At 40.3% G+C, this 21,473-nt stretch overlaps 1 protein-coding gene across 1 annotated transcript in view; it reads right to left on the bottom strand.

Annotated features, from left to right (window-relative positions):
* The window catches only part of SYNPO2 (synaptopodin 2), a 172,246-nt gene extending 164,727 nt beyond the window's left edge, over positions 1 to 7,519 (bottom strand). Inside the window, exon 1 of the mRNA XM_060012933.1 lies at positions 7,257 to 7,519. Coding sequence (XP_059868916.1) covers positions 7,257 to 7,361 — 105 coding nt within the window. The 5' untranslated portion in view covers positions 7,362 to 7,519. The remainder of the gene's footprint in view (positions 1 to 7,256) is intronic.
* Positions 7,520 to 21,473: the final 13,954 nt, after the last annotated feature.

Below are 21,473 nucleotides of genomic sequence, written 5' to 3'. Positions count from 1 at the left end.
GTCATCCACTACATTGTTTTATCAGTGCAGTACCCACACTGCTTCCAAAGAAAAGTGGAAAAGCTAGTCTTGGGTGAGTAAGATTATAAAAAACCAAAAACCAATGGATAGGAAAACTATTTGTTACATAATCAAGTGACACAATCTTTCATTTATAATGTTTCAAAGAGTAAATCCACCACATTTTTTAGTACTTTATCTGAAACACACCAGATTTATACACAAGTTAAGGAAAACTACATCCAGACCGTCATAACACAAAACTATATCTACTATCGCTGATGATCTGCCACATGCCAATGGATTTCACAAAGACTTTGAAGATAACAGTTTGTTGAGAATGCGGCCATTTCTGCTTTTTAATAATAAGAAAAGAATGGTAAATAATTCAGAAAAATTAAGTGCCTAAGATAATTCAATACTGTAAATATGTTCTCACTGAGGTGGTCAAACAATGAAATATTCCCCAAAGAGCAAATGTTATATCTGTTTCTCAGATGAGCTTTTAACTTCATGAAGTTGTTTACTCTTTCAGATTATTTAATGAAGCCGATGCAGGAATTCTCCATTTCCTTTTACAAAAACCTCATGGCATTTAGTTTCATCATGAATCTGTTAGAACAGACACAATAAACATTTTGGAGTCCATATATTTTTCAGGTTTATTTACAAGTAAACCAGTTCCCTTTCCAGTCTTGTCTCTGATTGCGCGTTAGCTCAGAGATGCGTTTCCTGTAATCGTTACAGGAAGATTATAAAAACCCCTAATGGGCCCTCAGGCCCATTAAAAGAAGAAATCATTACAAATGCTTTTAAAGATCAAATCTTAGATTGGTGACATTCTGATACAATTCTGTATTGAAGTCACTGCAATGTTCAGCATTACTAAATGATATCCTGTTCTCTTATCCAGGATGATGCAGAGAGTGATATGATGCCCCTGCTAGAGGGAAAGAATTATATTTGACTTAAGGCTGTTTTATATAAGATTTTTTTCAAATAATTTTTTTCAGAATCAGTTTTTTTTCATCTATAAACTGAGCATAATAAAACTTTGTCTACCCCACCAGTATCAAAGGAGATAATATATGTTAACCCACTAAGACGATTGTAGGATAAACAAATGAAGTATTTGTAGCTAAATATATAAATTAGCTTATATTCCTGAATACATTAACTAACAGAGGGAGCTAAATTACTTTGGAAGCTGACCTGTCTTTTAAAACCATTACCATGAAAAATATGCAAATATTATCCAGTTAGGTATAATGTGTATGTCCCAATGATATTACATACTGACTTTTGGAATTTGCAGTATGAATTTATTAAGAAAAAAAACCAATCACCTTTATACCCAATAAAAGTTTAATACCCAATAAAAGTTCAGAGTACTTCTAACTTGAGAGTTCTAGCCTCTAATAGGTGTTCAAGAAATAGGTGTTCAAGAAACACCTCTTTAGACTTAACCAAAGGTATGCATCTGCCTAATAACGAAATGCATCCCAGGTTATAAAGTACTGATTCACATTCAACAAAAGAAGAAGAAAAGGAAAAAGAAGTAGTTTACATTTCATTAAGCTCAAAGTCAGATTTTCATGCATTCTACCTGGAAACAATAGCTTCAACATGATCAATGGAAGTCATATGAGTTGGTGATAAGTTTTCAATCTAACACACATCAAGTATGTGTGATTGATAATATGAACCTGTATGATGGAACTGATGTTTTTGAGGAGTGCCTATCATTCTGTTATAAATGTGAAACTATTTTATTTCTTCCAGTAACTGCTTTTGACTACTATTATAAAACCAAATCCCTCCCTTAATAATACTTTGGTGAGATCCCATGCATTTCTGGTGGCTTTTGGTTATTAAAACGGTCTAGTCCGATTACAGCTTGATCTAACACCTAACTCTAATCTCTCTCCCTAAGCACGGTGGCTGGCTTGTGGCTCCAGGGCTTGGCAAGAGGAGGAAAGTGCTGTCTGCTCTTTACCAGGCTCCCACCCACTCCTCCCAGGTTGAAGGCAGGAAGGAAGGCTGGAGAAGGAGGGGGAAGGTAGATCTATTTATTCATAACTGAATGAGGTGGCATTTCTCTCTTTCTTGGTTTTTGTGCTTCTCTGGTTAATGTTGAGTGGCCATCACTGTCCTCTCTACAGCTGGTGTCCAAATGCGGGGACACTTGTGTGGTTCCTTCTAGGAGCCCTGGAGGGCTTTGCCCTGCATAGTTCCCTAACACAGGAAATAGGGCTCCTGTCCAGCACTTCTCTAGCCCTTCCAAGCCCCCAATGCCAGCTTGTTCCTGCCAGCCCCTGGCTAAGAGCTTGGCCTTTCCGGGTAGGCCAAGCAAGATGGCTCAAGTCCTGCCAATGACTTTCTGTGATATTCGTTCATCCATGGGAAATGCAAGGATCCTTGCCTTACTAAATGGACAGGTTCCTATTCATTCTCTCTCTGTTTCTCTTTTTCTCTCTCCTTTTCCCTCCTGCATCTTTCTCCAGTTTTATTCCCCCCACCTTCCTCTCCCTACCCCCATCCCACTGTTCACATAGGCACTAGGCAGGCCAGCAACTGCACTGACAAGGAAGACATTCTACCAGGGATGCACCTGGAACATTTCCTGGCATATGACAAGGGCCTGATAAATGCGAGCTACATATGGACTATGTCTAGATAATGGCAAGGTTCATGCATAGTCATAGTCATTATTTTATCTCATTGTCCTTCAACAAGTGATCTGTCTTAAAACATGCAATTCTAAAATAAAAATTTTATGTAACATCTGCTTAATAGATTTAGCTAGTGTGCACTGATTTCTATAAGCATAGCTATTTTTAGAATTTCTAAAAAGTGCTCAAAAAAATCAATAAATATTAAGTGATCAGTCATATTTACTAATAAAGATGTTCCTAGGTTTCCATTTGTAGTAAGGAGCATTTATCCTGAAATATACATATTTAAACATCAAAATCTTTCCTATTTTTCCCTTTAGAAATAGCTATGTTTCTTGAATTATTCTATCTGAAACATTTTAGATACCTCACTGATGTCACTAAGGGATATGAATTATGTATTTGAATGTGCTTTGCCTAAATACTTTTATTCAAACGTTTAAAGAGAGGATATACAATAATAGATGAGAATCATTAAATCCACCTTGCCTCATAAAATGGATGATTGTAATTTGTCATCTAAATTTTAATAAAGTTATTTGAAACTGGATTAAAATTCATAATTCATTTTAATAAGTACCATAGTGGTCTATACTTTTGAAGAAAGCTTCCATTTCTTTATTTTAAATAAATTTATTTATTTATTTTTGGCTGCATTCAGTCTTCGTTGCTGTGTGCGGGCTTTCTCTAGTTGTGGCTAGGGGGGCTACTCTTCGCTGCAGTGCCTGGACTTCTCATTGTGGTGGCTTATCTTGTTGCCGAGCACGGGCTCTAGGAACGCGGGCTAAAGTAGTTGTGGCTCACGGGCTCTAGAGCGCAGGCTCAGTAGTTGTGGCGCGACGGGCTTAGTTACTCCGCGGCATGTGGGATCTTCCCGGACCAGGGCTCGAACCCGTGTACCCTGCATTTGCAGGCGGATTCTTAACCACTGCACCACCAGGGAAGTTCCCCATTTCTAACCATTAAAACATGTAAAGAATAAACAGTCTAAACATTTTTTGTTCATGATTCTCAAAATGTGAGTTATTTCTGAATCATTCATAAGATTTGTTTGCAAAACAAAAATTTCTCCCCATTTCTTTATGTGGAGATTTTCCAAAGTGATTTTCCAAGAGTATGTCCAGGGACATAGCCATGTAAGTATATGTTCCAAATAAGAGAGTTTTGTAAAATAAAAGTGCTAACATACTTTTCATAAGGACATCTGCACAGACACAATGGGGTTTTATGTTGTAATTATGTCTGAATAAATTTGTTTCTGTGGATGATGTCTTGGAAATATACCTTGCAAGAGTACTGTTTTGTGACTCTGTATTAGAAATGTTTGCTTCTCACCACATATATTTAGAATAGAAACTAAAAGATATATAAACATTTAAAAACTAGGGCAATGTTATTGATTATTTAGGGCCTTTTAGAAATTCAGTTTATCTTGAAAACAAAGCAGAATTTTATGGCCTTGAGCTTCAATGTCAATGAAAATTTTTATTATTAATATTTCTGTTAGTGATCTTTAAAAGTTGGGGTTCACCTACAGTTCAGCCAGCGAGCCAAATACTAAAAACATTTGAATATCTTTCAAAAATGACTAAACATGTCACTAGAAGGATATTTACTGGGAATTATAAAGCTATTAAATTATGATCATTCTTAATAATATTAGAATTACTTTTTTTTCTTTTTCTAAAAATATTAGACTAGTTTTTCTTTTGCTATTTCAGCTTGCTAGATTTTCATTCTATATAGAATTATTGAAAATCTAAACACTAGATATTTACAACGAGCCAAAAATTTGTTGTTATCTAAAGAGCAGCTTTGTAGCACACCCATTTTAAGGGGCATGATTTAGGCACTGTGTGAAAATTTCTTTTTTTTGAAAATAATCTCTTCAGTTTCCAAACTATTCTTTTGCATGTTCTTCAAAACTGTGAGCATTTTGTTTGCCAGCAACCATCCCCTACTCAGCCTTTCTGTCTCTTTTCTCTTCATCCTCCAACTTGGAGGTAACTTGGCTCTAATAAGTTTTAACCAGTCCTTGGAAAAGAAGAAAATCTATGCCAAGCAACATACACTTCACCTTGATCTCAATGAGAGACCTTTAGTAGAATTGAGTTAACTTAATGTTTTGAGTGAAAAACAGTGATTCCAGTGAGGCCATGGCCTTGATAACGTAGAAATTGACAAGCACTTTGTTCCAAGGGTTTTTGGGAACAAATAATGCTAGTAATAAGAAATTAAATATAATAAGTTTTAATTAAATATAAAACCAGACCAAGAAAAGTGGGCATTGCCAAAGAAATTTAGAAATTATACCTTCTTCAGAAGGCTCTCTGGTCACTTTTACATGTGGCAAAAAACTATAGATTATTGTCTCTCTCTCTCTCTCTATCCCTCTCTCTCTTTTACACACACACACACACACACACACACACACACACACACACACACTATAATTAAGGCAAACATCCAGGTGCTTTCATAATATTTTAAAATCAGTTACTTTATAGCAACACAAACTAAAAAATTAAAGCAAACATCCCAATGCTTTAATATAATGATCTTTTTAAAACCAAAAATATATTTCCTGGGTATTTTAGGAGAGATGGGGGGAGAGCAGGACTAAATTTCTTGATCCTCATACAGACTAATAGCCTCTTTGAATCCTGGTAATAGAGATGCTATCAGCAGAGGAGCACCTCCAAAACACCCTTCACTAGCAATTTGCTTCAGTTCTTCAAAAAATCACACAGTGGTTCCACTTTGAAATAAGCACATCAAGAAGTCGGGGGAACCCATTCTATTCTGTAGGTCTGGCTATGAAAGAGCCACCAGGAATCACAGCTTCTAGCCACTCCTGTCCCCACATTTTAACTGGTAGGCAAATGATTCTAAAACTGTACACTAATAGGGCTGTAGAAAACTCGAGCAACATAGAACCTCACTAATGGTAGAGTCCAGTTTCCACCGTACTTCTCTCCTTTTCCCACCCCACTCAAAATCTTTGTCTCTCTCTCCCTCTGCACACACACACACAAAGACACACACATCAGATGAATCAGGAAGGGTGATCTGTCTCAGGCCCGGCTGCAAGTTAGATCAGAGCTGGAATTAGGACCCAAATCTCAGTAACGGGAGCCAGCCGACGGCTATTCTAGACCCGGGACAAATCCACTTCAGTCTCATGAATTCTGTATACGCTGAATTAGACATTAATATTTTGTCTGATGTTGGCTGCCATTCACTCCTAAAGAAACACAGTGAAACCAACCACCTTTCCGTACCCTTTAATCACTCTGCCAGTTCCAAGCCGAAGACCAAAGACCGGAGGCAAGTTACTTAACCTCTCAGGGTTCTTTCCTCATCTAAAATTAGCGGGTTGAAGTGGGAATCTCTGAGGAACTTTTCAGTTCTAAAAATTTCTGCTTTCTCCCGTTTCATGCTTCATTCCTGATGTTTGAAATTTTCACTAGGTGGCAGGATTCCACCATCGCATTATGAAAGGATTTTCCTATGGAAGCCTGGGCGCAGAAAATTTCAAAGAAACTCCTTTCTTCACAGTGAACATTAAGGAAAAAAAAAAAAAAGCCAAAGGGAAAGAAGAATAACTACAAAGGCCAGTGGTCCATATATTTCATAAGGATCTAGATACATTTTTAATGTAAGTATAAAACAGGAAATTAATCAAACATGTTCTTTCCTATAGTACTTCAATTTAGTATTACAATCAGGTGAAAGTCTGCTTATTTTCATGTATTTAAACATTTGTTTTAGCTGAATCACAATTAGACAATGTCAGATCCCCTCAAGCAAACTGGTAAGCATATTGAGCTAAGAAAAAAAAGCAATATAATGGAAACACAAACATCTAAAATATTTTAAATCATTATTAGATGCATTTCAAAGTTACCTCTAAGTACTTAAAATATATTTCCAGTGTCTTTGAATTTTATTTTGAGCACCTAACCAGACGAATGCACATGATAGAACAGAGTACTTGGATTTTTGCATTTATTAGCCAACTCCTTAAAAGAGTATTCTTTCAAATAGATTTTACGGCATCTTCATCATATTTTTTAAAAATTATTGCCCCAAATTGGGCTTCTCATAAATGCTGTATAATAAATGTCATTACCAATACTTTATGAGGCTCCAAAAAAGCCAAGCCAATCGGTTATGCTGAGCTGAGCACTTCTCCTCAGCCAGAGCCAAGGAAAGTGACATGAAACAATAACAACTGCAGATTCTAATATTGCCTAGAAGAAACGTCCCCAAGTGTCTTGCTGGATGCCGGAGAAGAAGCTAATTACGTAGGCTTTTGTTCAGCTAATAAAATATGGCATGCTTTCTTCCCCATTAATGGCTGATTAATTACGTATGTGCTATATGTTACTCTCCAAAGTTTCTTTGGTAAAAACAAAAAACAAAACAAAAAAACCCACACCCTAGAAAGATTCAATGTCAGCATCAAAATCAAACTAATATAGAGACTACTGGATCAGAACTTGAAAAACCATCAACAGGTTGCTTTCCTTCCTTCCTTCCCAGCCCAGAACCGTGATAACCCATCCTCGATGGTCCTACCTTAGCAACTTGTAAGGGCTGCTGCTGCTCCTTGCCACCTTGCAGTCTGAAGCCCCAGGGCGCCCCTCCGGTCATGGAAATGCAGATAAAATCCCCGGTGCCCATTTTCTTCTTTTAGCTGGGTAACATGAAGAGCTTGAAAAGACAGACGAAGCCTGGGTGCGGTTGAGGCTATGCCGTGAGCTTCGGGCTCCCGCTAGGGAGGCAGGACTGGGGCGCGCAGAGCCTCCGCCGTAGCAGCCGCTGCTGCCCCGGCCACCGCTTCGAATTTGCGCTGCTAATGGGATCCTTCACAAGGCGGCAGAGGCGCTGGAGGCATCAAGCGCACAGCCCACTCTTGCGTCACGCTCCTTTGCTCAGCCCACCTTCAGGAACGGAAAGAGCCTCACACAGAGGAGAATGTCCCCCATTTGGGGCAAGATGCGGGGCGGGGAGGGGAACAAAAGTTCTCTAGCTCTAACGAGAGAACCCAACCCTTAAAAGAAAGGATAATAGGAAAACTTTCACTGAATAATTCTATAAATAGTAGAGGACAGATGAAGGTTTTAATCTCCAAGCCGCAAGTGACATCCTAAAACATGAGCTCTGAGAAGTGAACTACTAGAGGATTAGATTCTCTCAAATAAATGTTTTGAGAATTACCATATTGATGATTGAAACAGACAAAATGAAGTTTAAGTGGATTAAATTATTATTTTTCTTAGCTTTTGCTGTCTGTAGCCTGCAGAACTAATCTGCAGGAAATAAAAGAAAGCGAAACATTTATTTTTAAAAGACAAAAACCTTGTACTCTGAAAAGTGCTTTTCTGAACTGGTGCTTATATAGTTCAGAAGAAGGAGAAGAGAGACAGATAGAAAGAGAGAGGGAGAGACTATTTCCCCCTGGAAGCTACATTCTTATAACTGCATCTATTGCCTGGTTTGGAGTATTTTAAATTTAAATAAGTGTTTCCTTTTCTTCCTTCTTCAACAGGAAGGAAACTTCTTAAACCTGAATAGTCAGCCAACTGAATACGATGTCACCAACAAGTTTCTTCTTTTTAGTCTTTCATCTAGTGTTCTGAGTCTGGGTGGTCCAATATAAAAGTTGATTTTATATGTGGCCCAAAATAGTTTAACGTTTTAAATCTGAATATGACCTACCCAAAATTGCACAAATGGAACATTTTTATTTTCCCATAATACTTTTATTTTCCATGACATTCATCCACATAAAAACACACTAAATAAAGAAGAGCCTGGGAAAGTTAGTTTGTGTTACATGTGGCACCAGACCAGTGACTTCCAGACTCTGCCTGTTTCAGTACTAGGAAGCATCATACAAGGAACATTTACACAGCCCTGCTCCCAGAACCCAAATGTGTCCATGATTTTATTTGTGCCTCATCACTGGAGTAAGAAAGACCATGTAATCAGAGACTGGTGGCTCCAGAAGAGACCTTTAGAAGGTCATGAAGACCAGATTCTCATCCCAAGTTTTCTTCTCTTCAGAGAGGTGAATTGACTTTACCAAAAATCTTTCTTTGAAAAAAAGAATTTTACAAGTGACATCCTAAAATATGAACTCTGAGAACAAAAGAAAAAGAAAAGAACTTTTTACATTTGTTCGTTCTGCTTTCTCCTTTCTCTTCCACTTCTCACCCACTCCAGTCTAGCTTCTGTCCCCACAAAAGGAAAAGCTCTCAGCAAGGTCACTTATGACCTTCTTGCTTTTGTGTAGCCCTTAATATTATTGACCACGTCCTCCTTAATTGTTTTCTCTCTTAGGCTTCCAGGACACAGCATGCTCTTGGCTCTGCTCCTGCCTGTCCAACCACTCTTGCCTTTGGCAGTTCTTGGCCTCTACTCATCCATTAAATGTTGGTGTTCTGTGCCAGGGCTGTGTCCTGGACCTCACCTTTTCTCACTGTAGACCCTTTCTACGTGTTCTCTCATTCACCCCACAGAATTTAACTTCCCCCTTCAATCCCAGACATCTTTCGTTAACTCCAGGCCAGTATATCTAACTGCCCATTATACCTCTTTCTATGTGAATATATCAAGACACCTGAAACTCAATATATTCAAAATCAAGTTCATTATTTCTTCCCAAACTTCTGTCTTCTCCTCCTATGTTCCCCATCTCAGGAAAATGGACTAACCCATTACCTTTCTCTTATGCATGGTTCCCTTCAACCCTGACTTAAATGTAAATGTGACACTGGAGACTAGAACTGGGGCAGCCATATTGTGACCATGAGGTAAAACCAAGAATAACAGCAAAGACTCCAGTTTCCGACTGAATTAATGCCAATAGCTATCCACCTCCAGTTCTCTTATTGTGCAAGAAAAATAACCCATACTTCTTTAAACTGCTGTAGGTCTAGTTTATTGTTACTTGCAGCCAGCACGCTCCTGACTGCTGCACTCAATGAATAGCTTCTCCATCCAACCAGTTCTTTCAGACAGTGAAAGAGGAACTGATATACTGCTATACTTTATTAGAGATTTATTCTGTTAGGAACTTGCCATATAGTATTTTAAAATATTTCTTTGTATATTTATCCTCAAAGCAGCCATGCTAGGTAGTTATCAGTGTCTCCCTTTTGCTGGTAATTAACTCAGGCTTGGATGCTAAGTGTAGAGTCAGGATCTGAACCTTTGCTGTCTGAATTAAAAATATCTGTTCAGGGCTTCCCTGGTGGTGCAGTGGTTAGGAATCCACCTGCCAACGCAGGGGACATGGGTTCGAACCCTGGTTCAGAGGGATCCCACGTGCCACGGAACAGCTGGGCCTGTGCACCACAACTACTGGAGCCCGCACGCCTGGAGCCCGTGATCCAAAACAAGAGAAGCCACTGCAGTGAGAAGCCCTAGCACTGCAATGAAGAGTAGCCCCCACTCACCGAAACTAGAGAAAGCCCATGCCAGCAACAAAGACCCAACGCAGCCAAAAATAAAATAAAATAATTTATTTTTTAAAAAAAGGAAAAGTGCCTCCCCCTTTGGGGCAGAAATGTTAATGTGCCATTTTAAACCAAAAAAAAAAAAAAAAAAATCTGTTCTTATTGCTATCCTATCTCCAGGCCTTATGTTTTTCCTTATGCTCATCTCATGCTTCCAATTACTTATTAAGACCTATGGATCCAACTTCTAAATAGATGGCAAATTTGCCCCTTCATCCCATTTTCACTGGTATGATTACTTCTATCTCTGTGCTGGATTGCAACAGTCTCCTAACTAATCTCTCTGTCCCAGCCTCGTTTCTACCCTCAATTCACTTTTCACTCTAATAGCCAGTGTAAAATGCCTGAAATGCAGTATCTACCTTGTTTTCTCTCTGTTGAAAGGCTTCAAGGTTTCTCAGAAAAGTCAAAGCTCCTTTACATAGATAACATTTTCTCCCTCCCACTCCTCACTTCTCCCACCTCATCTCTCACCTTGAATTTTATGATTCAGACAAACAGAACTACATTTAGTTTCTCTAACTTGCTTTGTTTTTCCATCTGCAAAGGCATTCTTCCAAGCTATCTAGTCCTCGCCCACACACAGTTCACCTGATAATTCCTGCTCATCCTTCTGGCTTCGGATTTAGATATCATATTCTCCAGGAAGCTTTTCCTAACCTTCCCACTCAATGTCCAGGTGAGGCGCTCCCTCTGTGTGCTACCATCACTCTGTATTTTTCCCTCTCATCCTAATGGTCTCTTAAAATGAATCCTTCACTAGATTATTTGCCTGTGAGTTTAGGGGTCATTTCTGACTTTTTGAGAATTGTATCCCCAAGTCTAATACAGTTCTTTTTTTTTTTAAATTAATTTATTTATTTTTTTGGCTGTGTTGGGTCTTTGTTTCTGTGCGAGGGCTTTCTCTAGTTGCGGCAAGCGGGGACCACTCTTCATCGCGGTGCGCGGGCCTCTCACTATCATGGCCTCTCTTGTTGCGGAGCACAGGCTCCAGATGCGCAGGCTCGGTAGTTGTGGCTCAAGGGCCTAGTTGCTCCGCGGCATGTGGGATCTTCCCAGGCCAGGGCTCGAACCCGTGTCCCCTGCATCGGCAGGCAGACTCTCAACCACTGCGCCACCAGGGAAGCCCCTAATACAGTTCTTGACCCTTAACTGATGATCCATTAATATGGGTACAATGAAAAATAGATAGGATTTCCCAGAATAAAGGCATAGAAAAGAGAGCCAAAGAGTTTTCTTTCTCTCCACTTCATTTGACTTGGAAAAACCTGAAATAGAGCAAAAGTTTTGAATTATACGACTTAGAGACATGTGAGGTAGGTAATTGTTGCCTCCTCACATTTTGCCTCTTCCCCATTGGTAGCTTTTTTTTTTTAATTTTTGGCTGCATTGGGTCTTTATTGCTGCGCGCCAGCTTTCTCTAGTTGCGGTGAGCGGGGGCTACTCTTGGTTGTGGTGCACGGGCTTCTCATTGCGGTGGCTTTTCTTGTTGCGGAGCATGGGCTCTAGGCGCGCGGGCTTCAGTAGTTGTGGCTTGCAGGCTCTAGAGCGCAGGCTCAGTAGTTGTGGCGCACGGGCTTAGTTGTTCCGCGGCATGTGGGATCTTCCTGGACCAGGGCTTGAACCCGTGTCCCTTGCATTGGCAGGCGGATTCTTAACCACTGTGCCACCAGGGAAGCCCCACTGGTAGCTATTAAGTAGGTAAAATTGATCTTCCCACCCCAGCAGCATGGATGATCTAAGTAATCAGAGTAATTTTTCCTCCGTAACACAGAGATTAGTTCAGGAATGGGTACAAACCTAGGCCTAAGTCAAGGACATTCCTCTGGTTCCAGTGATTAATTTGTATAAGGTCCAGCCACAGGGAAGCTCAAGACTTTTCCAGGTAGCTGTCAGGGGCAATATCCTCCCCCCATGGATATTGATAGCAGTGGGGGAAGCCAGTTTAAGGATGAAACCGCCACAAGGTGGTAGTGGGAGAGTCCTCCATGGGTGTCTAGGCTCCTATATGTCTTTCTAGGGGTGTCAGAATTCAAGATCCTAATGCTTCTTTTCCTGAGCTATTTCTCAAGGTTGTGTTTGCATCAAGCAATATTGAGAAATGTGGTAATTTCTCAACCTGGGACAAGGAGCAAGTTTGTTAGCTGATTGTTAGCCAAAAACAAAATAAAAGCAATGGACTCATTAACTTTAGCATTCCTTAGCTGTTATGCAAACCCACTGTGTGTGTAGCATGCATCTGGGTCATATCATGTCAACCCTGTGGAGTCTGAGGCAAGGGTAACCAGTGTAAACATGCTGATGTTCATGCTGCTTGCTCCACCCTGAGTAATAAAGCTCTTTGTCTCTACCCAAGAGTCTCACATCTGCTTTCAGCATCCATGAAACAGTAACAGGGTAACTTAGTAGCTTGCAAAGAGGATGCAATTAAATCCCAGACCCAGTGGGGTGAAACTTAGACACTAGTAGAGAAATGGAACCAGAGCCCTGGTCAAAAAGCACATAAGCCTGCTCTTTATTTTATTTGGGATTTAAGAATCACGTCAAGAGAAAAATAAATATTTTCTTAAGGGAAAAAACTGTGACTTAAGTGGTTTTGAAAATGATCTTCTTAGACTAACTCTACTTCTGCGCCATTTAAATGATTTAACACTATATCAGATGCTCTGTTTTACACTACCATTCATTCATTCGTTCATTCATTTCATTTTTCATTCAGCTAATAATATTTATACTATCTTTCCCAATTTTGACACCACATTAAGATTTCTGAGCCTAACATGAACTGTCAAGGCATATTATGAAGCAAAAATATTCCATTAGGAATTATTTATTCTGCAATAATTTCACATTGGCCACCCATTCCTGGCTCGTGCCTCTTTTTTATTTTTCGAATTCAGTTTTTCACTCAAAAATATTATTACTTTCCATTTTGAGCTAATGTCTATGGGCTCTTTCTAATTATTAAAAAAGCTAGATGTTACTCTTCAGTATGAATAACATAGTAATATATTAAATTTTGGAGAAAAATAAAGCATCACAGCAAAAAGAAGAAACATTTCTTTTGGTTCCTGATCACACTTCCAGTGTGGGTCTGTGGGGAGGGGGATCAAGCAAATCTCAGGATGCCAGCAGTGTGTCCAAGAATTCAACTAAATCCTGACACTATCTACCAGGAGATAAGGGCCCAGTCCCACAAGACTGCCTCCCACCCCCACTCATACACCCTGCAGACACCAGCTGCAATCCTAGGGTATCACTTGTGCTTTTGACCAACTGACTATAGATCAGAGGTTCCAAAGACTCCCCTCCTTGGGTGGATTAATTTGCCAGAGCAGCTCACAGAACTCAGGGAAGTGCTTACTTACATTTACCAGTTTATTAAAGGATATGATAAAGAATACAGATGAACATTCAGAGGGAAGAGATGGGTAGGGAAGAGAAGGTGGGTGGGAAGGGGTGTGACGCTCTCACGGCCTGTCCAAGGGCACCACTCTCCCAGCACCTCTATGTGTTCACCAACCCAGAAGCTCTCCGAGCCCCATCCTTTTGGAATTTTATGGAGGCTTCATCACATAGACATGATCAATCATTAACTCCATTTTCAGCTCTTCTCCCTTCTCAAGAGAATGTGGGGTGTGGCTGAGAATTCCAAGCTTCTAATCATGGCTTGGTCTTTCTGGTGACCAGCCCTCACTCAGGAGCCATCCAGGAGCTCACCCAGAGTCACCTCATTAGAACAAAGGCACTCCTATCACCCAGGAAATTACAAGCGTTTTAGGAGCTCTGTGTCAGGAACTGGAAGCAAAGACTAATATATATTTTTTATTATCTCACAACATTATTGTAAAATTATGTGAAATTTAGAATGACCAAAACTGAAAAAAATGCACCATGATTTCAGTATTGAAACCAAGTTTAAGTTTTCTTTCCTTTTGGGACACCAAAACTTGGTGCTTATTAAAAGGACTTTAAAAAAATGTAGCAGGCCTCTTGCAACATTAGCTAATATATTTATGTGAGTTAAATTTGAATGAATCACCAAATGAAACCACATGGATTAAAGTCCTTGTAGGATAAATACATATTAAAAGTTTCATTTTCAAAAAGCATACTTTATAAAAGTGGTGTGTATGTATGTATGTGCCTGTGTGTTCATGTGTGTGTGTACTTTAGGACAATGAAGAGGGAGTTAAATCAACATATTAGAAAAAATAGTTTTAGACTTTTCCAAAACACTGGAGGGCATTTGTCTCTAATGTCAAGGAATGAAATACAATGCTATGACTCATGATGTCTGCTGACTATATCATTTTGCTACTTTATGTTTTTGCTAATAAATATTTCATTTTTTTGCATTTCAGATAGTACTGGATTATCTGAAACATCAGAAAAACTAAAGATAATTTAAGGAAAAATATAAGGTAATGTCAATGAATTATCAAAGATGAGATTTTCCTGATAGCTTTTATATTTTTAAACAAACAAAACCATTTTTCCATAGGTACAATCATAATTTGGAACTATCACTAAATTATACCCTCCAAAATCAGTGTTAAAATTTGGAGCTTTGAAACAATGCATTTTTTTTATTGTCTTATTTTTCTCCCTGCAAAAAATGACTGACAACAATTAGACATAAGATTGTGTATACGAGAAGAAATGAATATCCCAGACAAAGACAGCAAGAGGCAACATGCTGGTTGGAATTACAGATATCAGAACTTCATTCTGTGTTAAAAAATAAATATACAGATAATCGATACAATGGATAAATATTTGTGAACTCATATTTAACAGTTACGCAACTCTGACTATTGGAGAATCACTAATTCATCATCTGCTGACCCCGCTAGGGCCTGCTGCCACTCGAGTATTTGTGTTGTTTCCTGGAATGCACATGAGTGAAATGCCATGCGAGCAGGTGGTGTTGGGCTCTGCGGCATTCCAGTGAAGGCGATAAGGAGCCGTGTGAAAGAAGACACCCCCAGGCCCTGCTGAAAGCATTTTCCCTGCACATCTACGTGCCCGCTCTTGCTTTGAGGCTGAATGTGGTTTGGGGAGAAACCAGCACTGTTGCTACTGCTGGTGATTTAAAGTTCCATCACGGCGGCTTGCAGAACTAAAGAATGCACGCTAACAACTCCTACTATTACACAGACCCCAGAGTGGCTGCCTTGCCCAACCTTGCAGCATCAGGGAGTCTATCAGTTTGCTAGGCCTCCATTACAAAGTACCACAGACTGGATGGCTTCAAGAACAGAAATTTATTTTCCCACAACTTTGGAGGCTAGAAGTCTGAGATCAAGGTGTCAGCAGAGCCTTCTGAGGCCTGTCCCCTTGACTTGTAGATGGCTGTCTTCTCCAAGTGTCTTTACATGGCCTTCTCTCTGTACCTGTCTGTCTCTTAATCTCCCCTTCTTATAAGGATGGCAAGCATTGGATGAAGACCACCCCAATGACCTCATTAGGCCGAATTACCTGTAAAGCCCCTATCTCCAAATACAGTCACATTCTGAGATACTGGTGTGTAGGACTCCAATGCATGAATTTGGGGGGATAAAATTTAGCCCATAACAGAGAGCCACAGCATACGGTCAGCCAAACTGCCGGTTAGTTTCCTTTCCAATATACAAGAATATATAAAATGGAGGTGACAAGATCACTTTTGAGATTTTGATAATTTTGTTTGTTCTTCAGATTTCCCACATTCTTCCTATTCCAAGAAAGTAGTCAGACCCTTACAATTTCCTTAACTCAAGGATTTTTCTGAGCAGAAACAGAAGGTGGTAACCGTGATTCTCAGTTTCATAAGGTCTAAACACCATGAAATGATTTTGCAAGGTGTCCCAGAGCAATGCCTTTGAGAAAAGCAAGGGAGGGGCTTAGTTCTGACTAGGAGGGACTAGTGGTCGGTAGACCACCATGCTGCTGTCAGGGAAAGAATGGCAAGGCCTCGGGGGAAAGGGCTGCAGGATCTTTAGAGGGAGGACAAACACAAAAAGCAGGGCTCCCCCGATCCCTGTCAACCTTCCTCAGCCACATGCATGTCACAGAAGCTGCAGTTAGGACCTGACTGCTGGCCAAGACCATGGACAGTTCAGTGACCAGTGAGGGCAATGACTGATGACCTGCTCCTCTGTTGAATTCTAACACCTTTGCAAACCCCAGGGAGGAAGGAGCCCTAACCATACCTGAGATTGGCTTTCAGCCAGCACAGTGAAATGGGGGACTAGAGTTGGAGTAACTTGATTAAAATGGTAAAATTATATTCTTGAGCAAATTATATTCTTAAGCTAATTTATGCGCTTTTAAGCATATAGTTCATTCATTCATTCAAAAGTCATTTGAATGAATGAGTGCCAGATGCTCATTCTAGGTTCAGGTGGTGTAGCTATAAGCATTCCAGGCAAAATTCCTGCTCTCTTGGAGCCCATATTTTACTGGAGAAGCCAGACAGTAAATAAGTAAACAAAATAGCTTCAGAGAGAAATGAGAGCTAAAAAGAGAGAGGAACAGGGTAACATGGCAGAGTGAGGGGAATGATACACATAGGAGATCAGAAAAAGCTTCTCTGAGCTGAGACACGAATGATAAGGAGACAGTTATTTGAAAGACAGGAAGAGTGGGAGGGAGAGCAAAACTATGCCTTGTCAGTGCAAAGAAAGAGATGGAGGTTAGCAAGTGTAGTGCATGTGAACCCATTACAGGAGAATCTGTCATGAAGTTAATGAAGCAGAAGCTCAGGACCCTCCCTTCCAAGGCCCCGGAAGGAACACCAGCAATGTGTTCACATGTTCACATGCCTTTGTAAAATTTGCCAAAGTAAAATACTTGAACTGACTTTGGTTAAGATTGTTGTCTTTTTTCACTCCGACTTCCCCTCCAAGTGGTGGTGGAGCATTATTGAAATCCAGCTCAAGGGAAGATGAGTTGGGGATTGGTTCAGCTTGGTTTCGGTGGAATATATTTATGTGGTTCTCAGTCACATTCATGTCAAGTTATTGCCAGCTGCGCCAGCATAGGAATGAACGGCTCCCAGGCACACTCCCCCCATGTGTTGTGCCGATATGCCTGGTGTGGAAACACTGAAGGGCAGGGTCAGAGGTCTTACCATAACACCAACCCATTTTAGGGTGCTGACACTGTATTTGGTAGTAAAGGAGAAACATAGGTTGGCATGTACAGCACCACAAATTAGTCTGTGGAAACTTTTTCAGTAGCTAAATATAAAAACTGCCAGTGAAGAATTAGTTTCTTATTGATGCCTAGTCAAATGTGAAGCTTTCCCCTTTCAGGAACATGCTAGATGATGCAGCGCATATAATTATAAATGCACCATGCTTTTTTTGGCTACCATGAAAAATAGAATTTATCAGAATTCCTACGTTTCTGGGCACAAACCTGCAACCATGTTACAGTGCAGGTCAATTATCAGTAATAAACCATGTGGTGCGCAAGCCAATTATCAATAATAAAAACTAGTATTAATTAACTATGCTAGAGGTTAATGGAAAAAAATATTACAAAGTTATTGTCATATAACTTTGTCTTTGAGGAAATCAAAGAGAACTCAACTAAATAATGTAGGGAAAAACAGGTGTATCAAACAGTTAATAAAAATATTGTTATTTATCTGGATTTTGAGATGTCTGTAGTAGTTATCAGGTAATTTGGGGGGGAGCGTTCATAGATAAAACTAACACATTTTTATTTTTGTAATTTAGTTGTCTCTCTTCTGATCTTTTCTTTTTTTTTTTTTTTTTTTTTGGCGGTATGTGGGCCCCTCACTTCTGTGGCCTCTCCCGTTGTGGAGCACAGGCTCCAGACAGGCAGGCCCAGCGGCCATGGCTCACGGGACCAGCCGCTCCGCGGCATGTGGGATCCTCCCAGACCGGGGCACGAACCCGTGTCCCCTGCATCCGCAGGCGGACTCTCAACAACTGCACCACCAGGGAAGCCCGATCTTTTCATTTTTCATCAATCTTTCCACCCTCTCTCTAACTTCGTAGCTTTGCAAGATAAATTAAAATGTCTGCTTTGCCTTTAGGCTTCTGGACGGTAATAATATTTAAAGTAAATACATTTCCATTTACAATGACAAAATGTCTATAAAGTATTATTAAAAATGCCTAATAAAATAAATAATGCTGATGGGGTTCTTGAGTGAAGCCTTATATTGAGCCAAATTTTAGATAACGAGTAGTGATTTCTTAAGTTGGGAATCACTTTTAACCTATGAAAAAAAAAATTTAATTCAAATCACTGCATTTGTTGCACCAAGGTGATCTTTTCGAGACTAAACCACATTGTGCTTTGACTGTTGCAGGTTTGCTATCTACCCTGCCTTTAAAAACCTGCTTTCATGCATTTATTTAATAAATGTTTATTATTTATTTCTAGGCATGATGGCACTGTTCTAGGCATGATGGATATGGAAATTAACAAGTCAGATGAGATGCATACCCTCTAGACACTCGTATTCCAGTAAGAAGGACAGACGATAAAGACAAATAACCCTGGGCTTCGTCAGAAGGTGGTAAGTGCAATGAAGAAAAATAAAGCTGTAGGGGTAGGGTAGGGAGGTTGGCTACTTCAGGGGAAGCTTTTTGTCTTGAGGAGGTGATATTTGAGCAGAGATCTATTCTGTGCTGTTGCAGTAGTGGTGGTTTTCACTGTTTGTTTATTTATTTATTTGTTTATTTTGACTGTGTTGGGTCTTCGTTGCTGCACGTGGGCTTTCTCTAGTTGGGGCTACTCTTCATTGCGGTGCATGGGCTTCTCATTGAAGTGTCTTCTCCTGTTGTGGAGCATGGGCTCTAGGCGCGTGGGCTTCAGTAGTTGTGGTGCACGGGCTTAGTTGCTCTGCAGCATGTGGGATCGTCCCGGACCAGGGCTTGAACACGTGTCCCCTGCCTTGGCAGACGGATTCTTAACCACTGCGCCACCAGGGAAGTCCCTCACTGATTTATTTAAATCATAAGAATATTTGACCAAGCAAGATACTGTAAGTATACTTTTTTCAGAGGCAGCACAGGTCGGGGGAGAGGCAGGAGCTTAATGTGAATTCAAACCCCAGCTCTGCCACTGTTTTCTACACAGCCTTTTCTGAACCTTGATATTCTCCTCTTTTGAAGTTTCTCTGAGAAATAAATGAGATTTTTTTTTTTTTTCCATGCCACATGGCATGCAAGACCTTAGTTCCCAGGGATCGAACTTATGCTCCCTGCAGTGGAAGCATGGAGACTTAACCACTGGACCACCAGGGAAGTCCCAAAATGAAATGTTTTTAAACACTTGTTTTTCAAACAAATTTTAAACAAGTGCCTGGCACATAGTAACTGCTTAATAAATCTTTCCTTTAACCCCTCCCTTTGCTCTCTAAGATGTTCCTTTCCGGATGGCAACGCAGATGCCTTAGCTCAGAGTCTTTGGAAGGAAATAGCTTTTCATTGTAGGTCAGTGCAATGGACTTCCCACAAAAGTGAGGAATTTCATACAAAATTGCTAATTATTTGCAGAACAGGCAGCAACAACTGAGCAAAGAGAGAATAAAAGGGCCACCACTGAGTACGAGAGCAGACGTTCAGCTGACCAGATTTCATTACTCCTTATAACTCTTTGGAATCAAGACAGGCCTGGGTTTGTGTCGCACCCACTAGCTGGTTACCATGGCTCTCTAAGCCTCAGGTTCCTCGTATTTGGAAAAGAAAAGGCTGTTTTGAAGAACTGTGATGTATATTGATGCTTAACTCTGTGCTGGAACACAGGAGGCTCTCGCTGTATATTTGTTGTTACTGTTATTAGTAGTGGTCGATCCATTTTCGGCTCAGGATGCTTTCCCATTCACTCTCTTAGCATGAAGTACAGTAGTAGAAATAGGATCATATCCTTTACCGGAACTGTGAAATAAGGCCCTGAGAGAGCATGGTTTCCTCCATAGTTTCATCCAGGGACTGAATTTCAGTCTGAATTCCCCAGCATCTAGAACAGCCTCTGCAACCAACTAGGAGCTCAAAAATGTTTGCCGATGGGTTGACTGTACTGTCTCCCAGTTTTCCCACTGAGCTTCACCTCTGGATATAATAGAATTGCTGAACCACATAGGGATTTGGGAGATTCTTTTTCTGTCCTTCAAGTAGAGGAACCCCTTTGCCTTCCAAGATGGCCAGTGAACCAATTTCTGCAGGCCCTGGATTTTGAGTTTTCCGAAGGTAATCGTCGCTCCTTAATAAATACACATGGAATGAAATTGCATAGAATCAAATTGAATTAAATGGAAACACAGTAAACGCAAACTTAAACTAACATATTAAACCTGGTTTGGACTTTATTTCCCGATTTCAACTTTCATTTACCATCATGTAGAGTGACAAGGAACTATACTTTGTCCATCTCTGATAACTTTCTCTTTGAAATCTTGAAGTGGTTATAAACATTAAGTCCCACCAAGTGTCATTTTCTAAATTCTCTGAGGAGAGGGGAAAGAGGCAGCCAGGTGAAGCAAATTGCCTGAGGTCACACTGGAATCAGTGAGAGAGCAAACCAGACTCAGAGCCTTCTTACCCCATCAATGGTGAACAGGGAAAGTTATCTGGAGGTACTTAGGCCATTGCCCTGATGACATATTCAGGGGATTTTACTGCATTTTGTTTTCCAGCACTTTGGCAAATCTGGCCTTAAGTATCCCTAGGGGTAGCATTTCCTTCTACTTTCCATCTTTCCAACTTGGGTAACTATGCCAGCCTCCAAGAGCTTCAACTGCCAGGAGAAGTTTATTTAAAGTATAACTTCCAGTTCTCTTTTCATATTTCTATTCTTCCCATTACTATCTTTTTCTTCCTTTTTAGTGCTGATAGTAGTAACGTTTAGGATTATTGGGAATAGAGCTATCATATGTGAAACACTTCTTCTAAATGTCTTTGAAAAAAATCTTTCTTTACATCTTTAATTAAGAGGTAGGTTTTTTGGGCTTCTCTGGTGGCGCAGTGGTTGAGAGTCCGCCTGCCGACGCAGGGGAAACGGGTTCGTGCCCCGGTCCGGGAAGATCCCACGTGCCACGGAGCGGCTGGGCGCGTGAGCCATGGCCGCTGAGCCTGCGCGTCCGGAGCCTGTGCTCCACAACGGGAGAGGCCACAGCAGTGAGAGGCCCGCATACCGCAAAAAAAAAAAAAAAAAAAGAGGTAGGTTTTTTAAAAATCAAAACATTGAAGTAATGTTTGAGCAAGACAGCTGTTCTGCCAGATAGCTATAGAATTTCAACAAAATGTAA

This window comes from Delphinus delphis, chromosome 5, assembly GCF_949987515.2.
Source record: "Delphinus delphis chromosome 5, mDelDel1.2, whole genome shotgun sequence".
Lineage (NCBI taxonomy): Eukaryota > Metazoa > Chordata > Mammalia > Artiodactyla > Delphinidae > Delphinus > Delphinus delphis.
The sequence above is the reverse complement of the archived record's forward strand: the minus strand, read 5'-3'. Positions and strand labels throughout refer to the sequence as shown.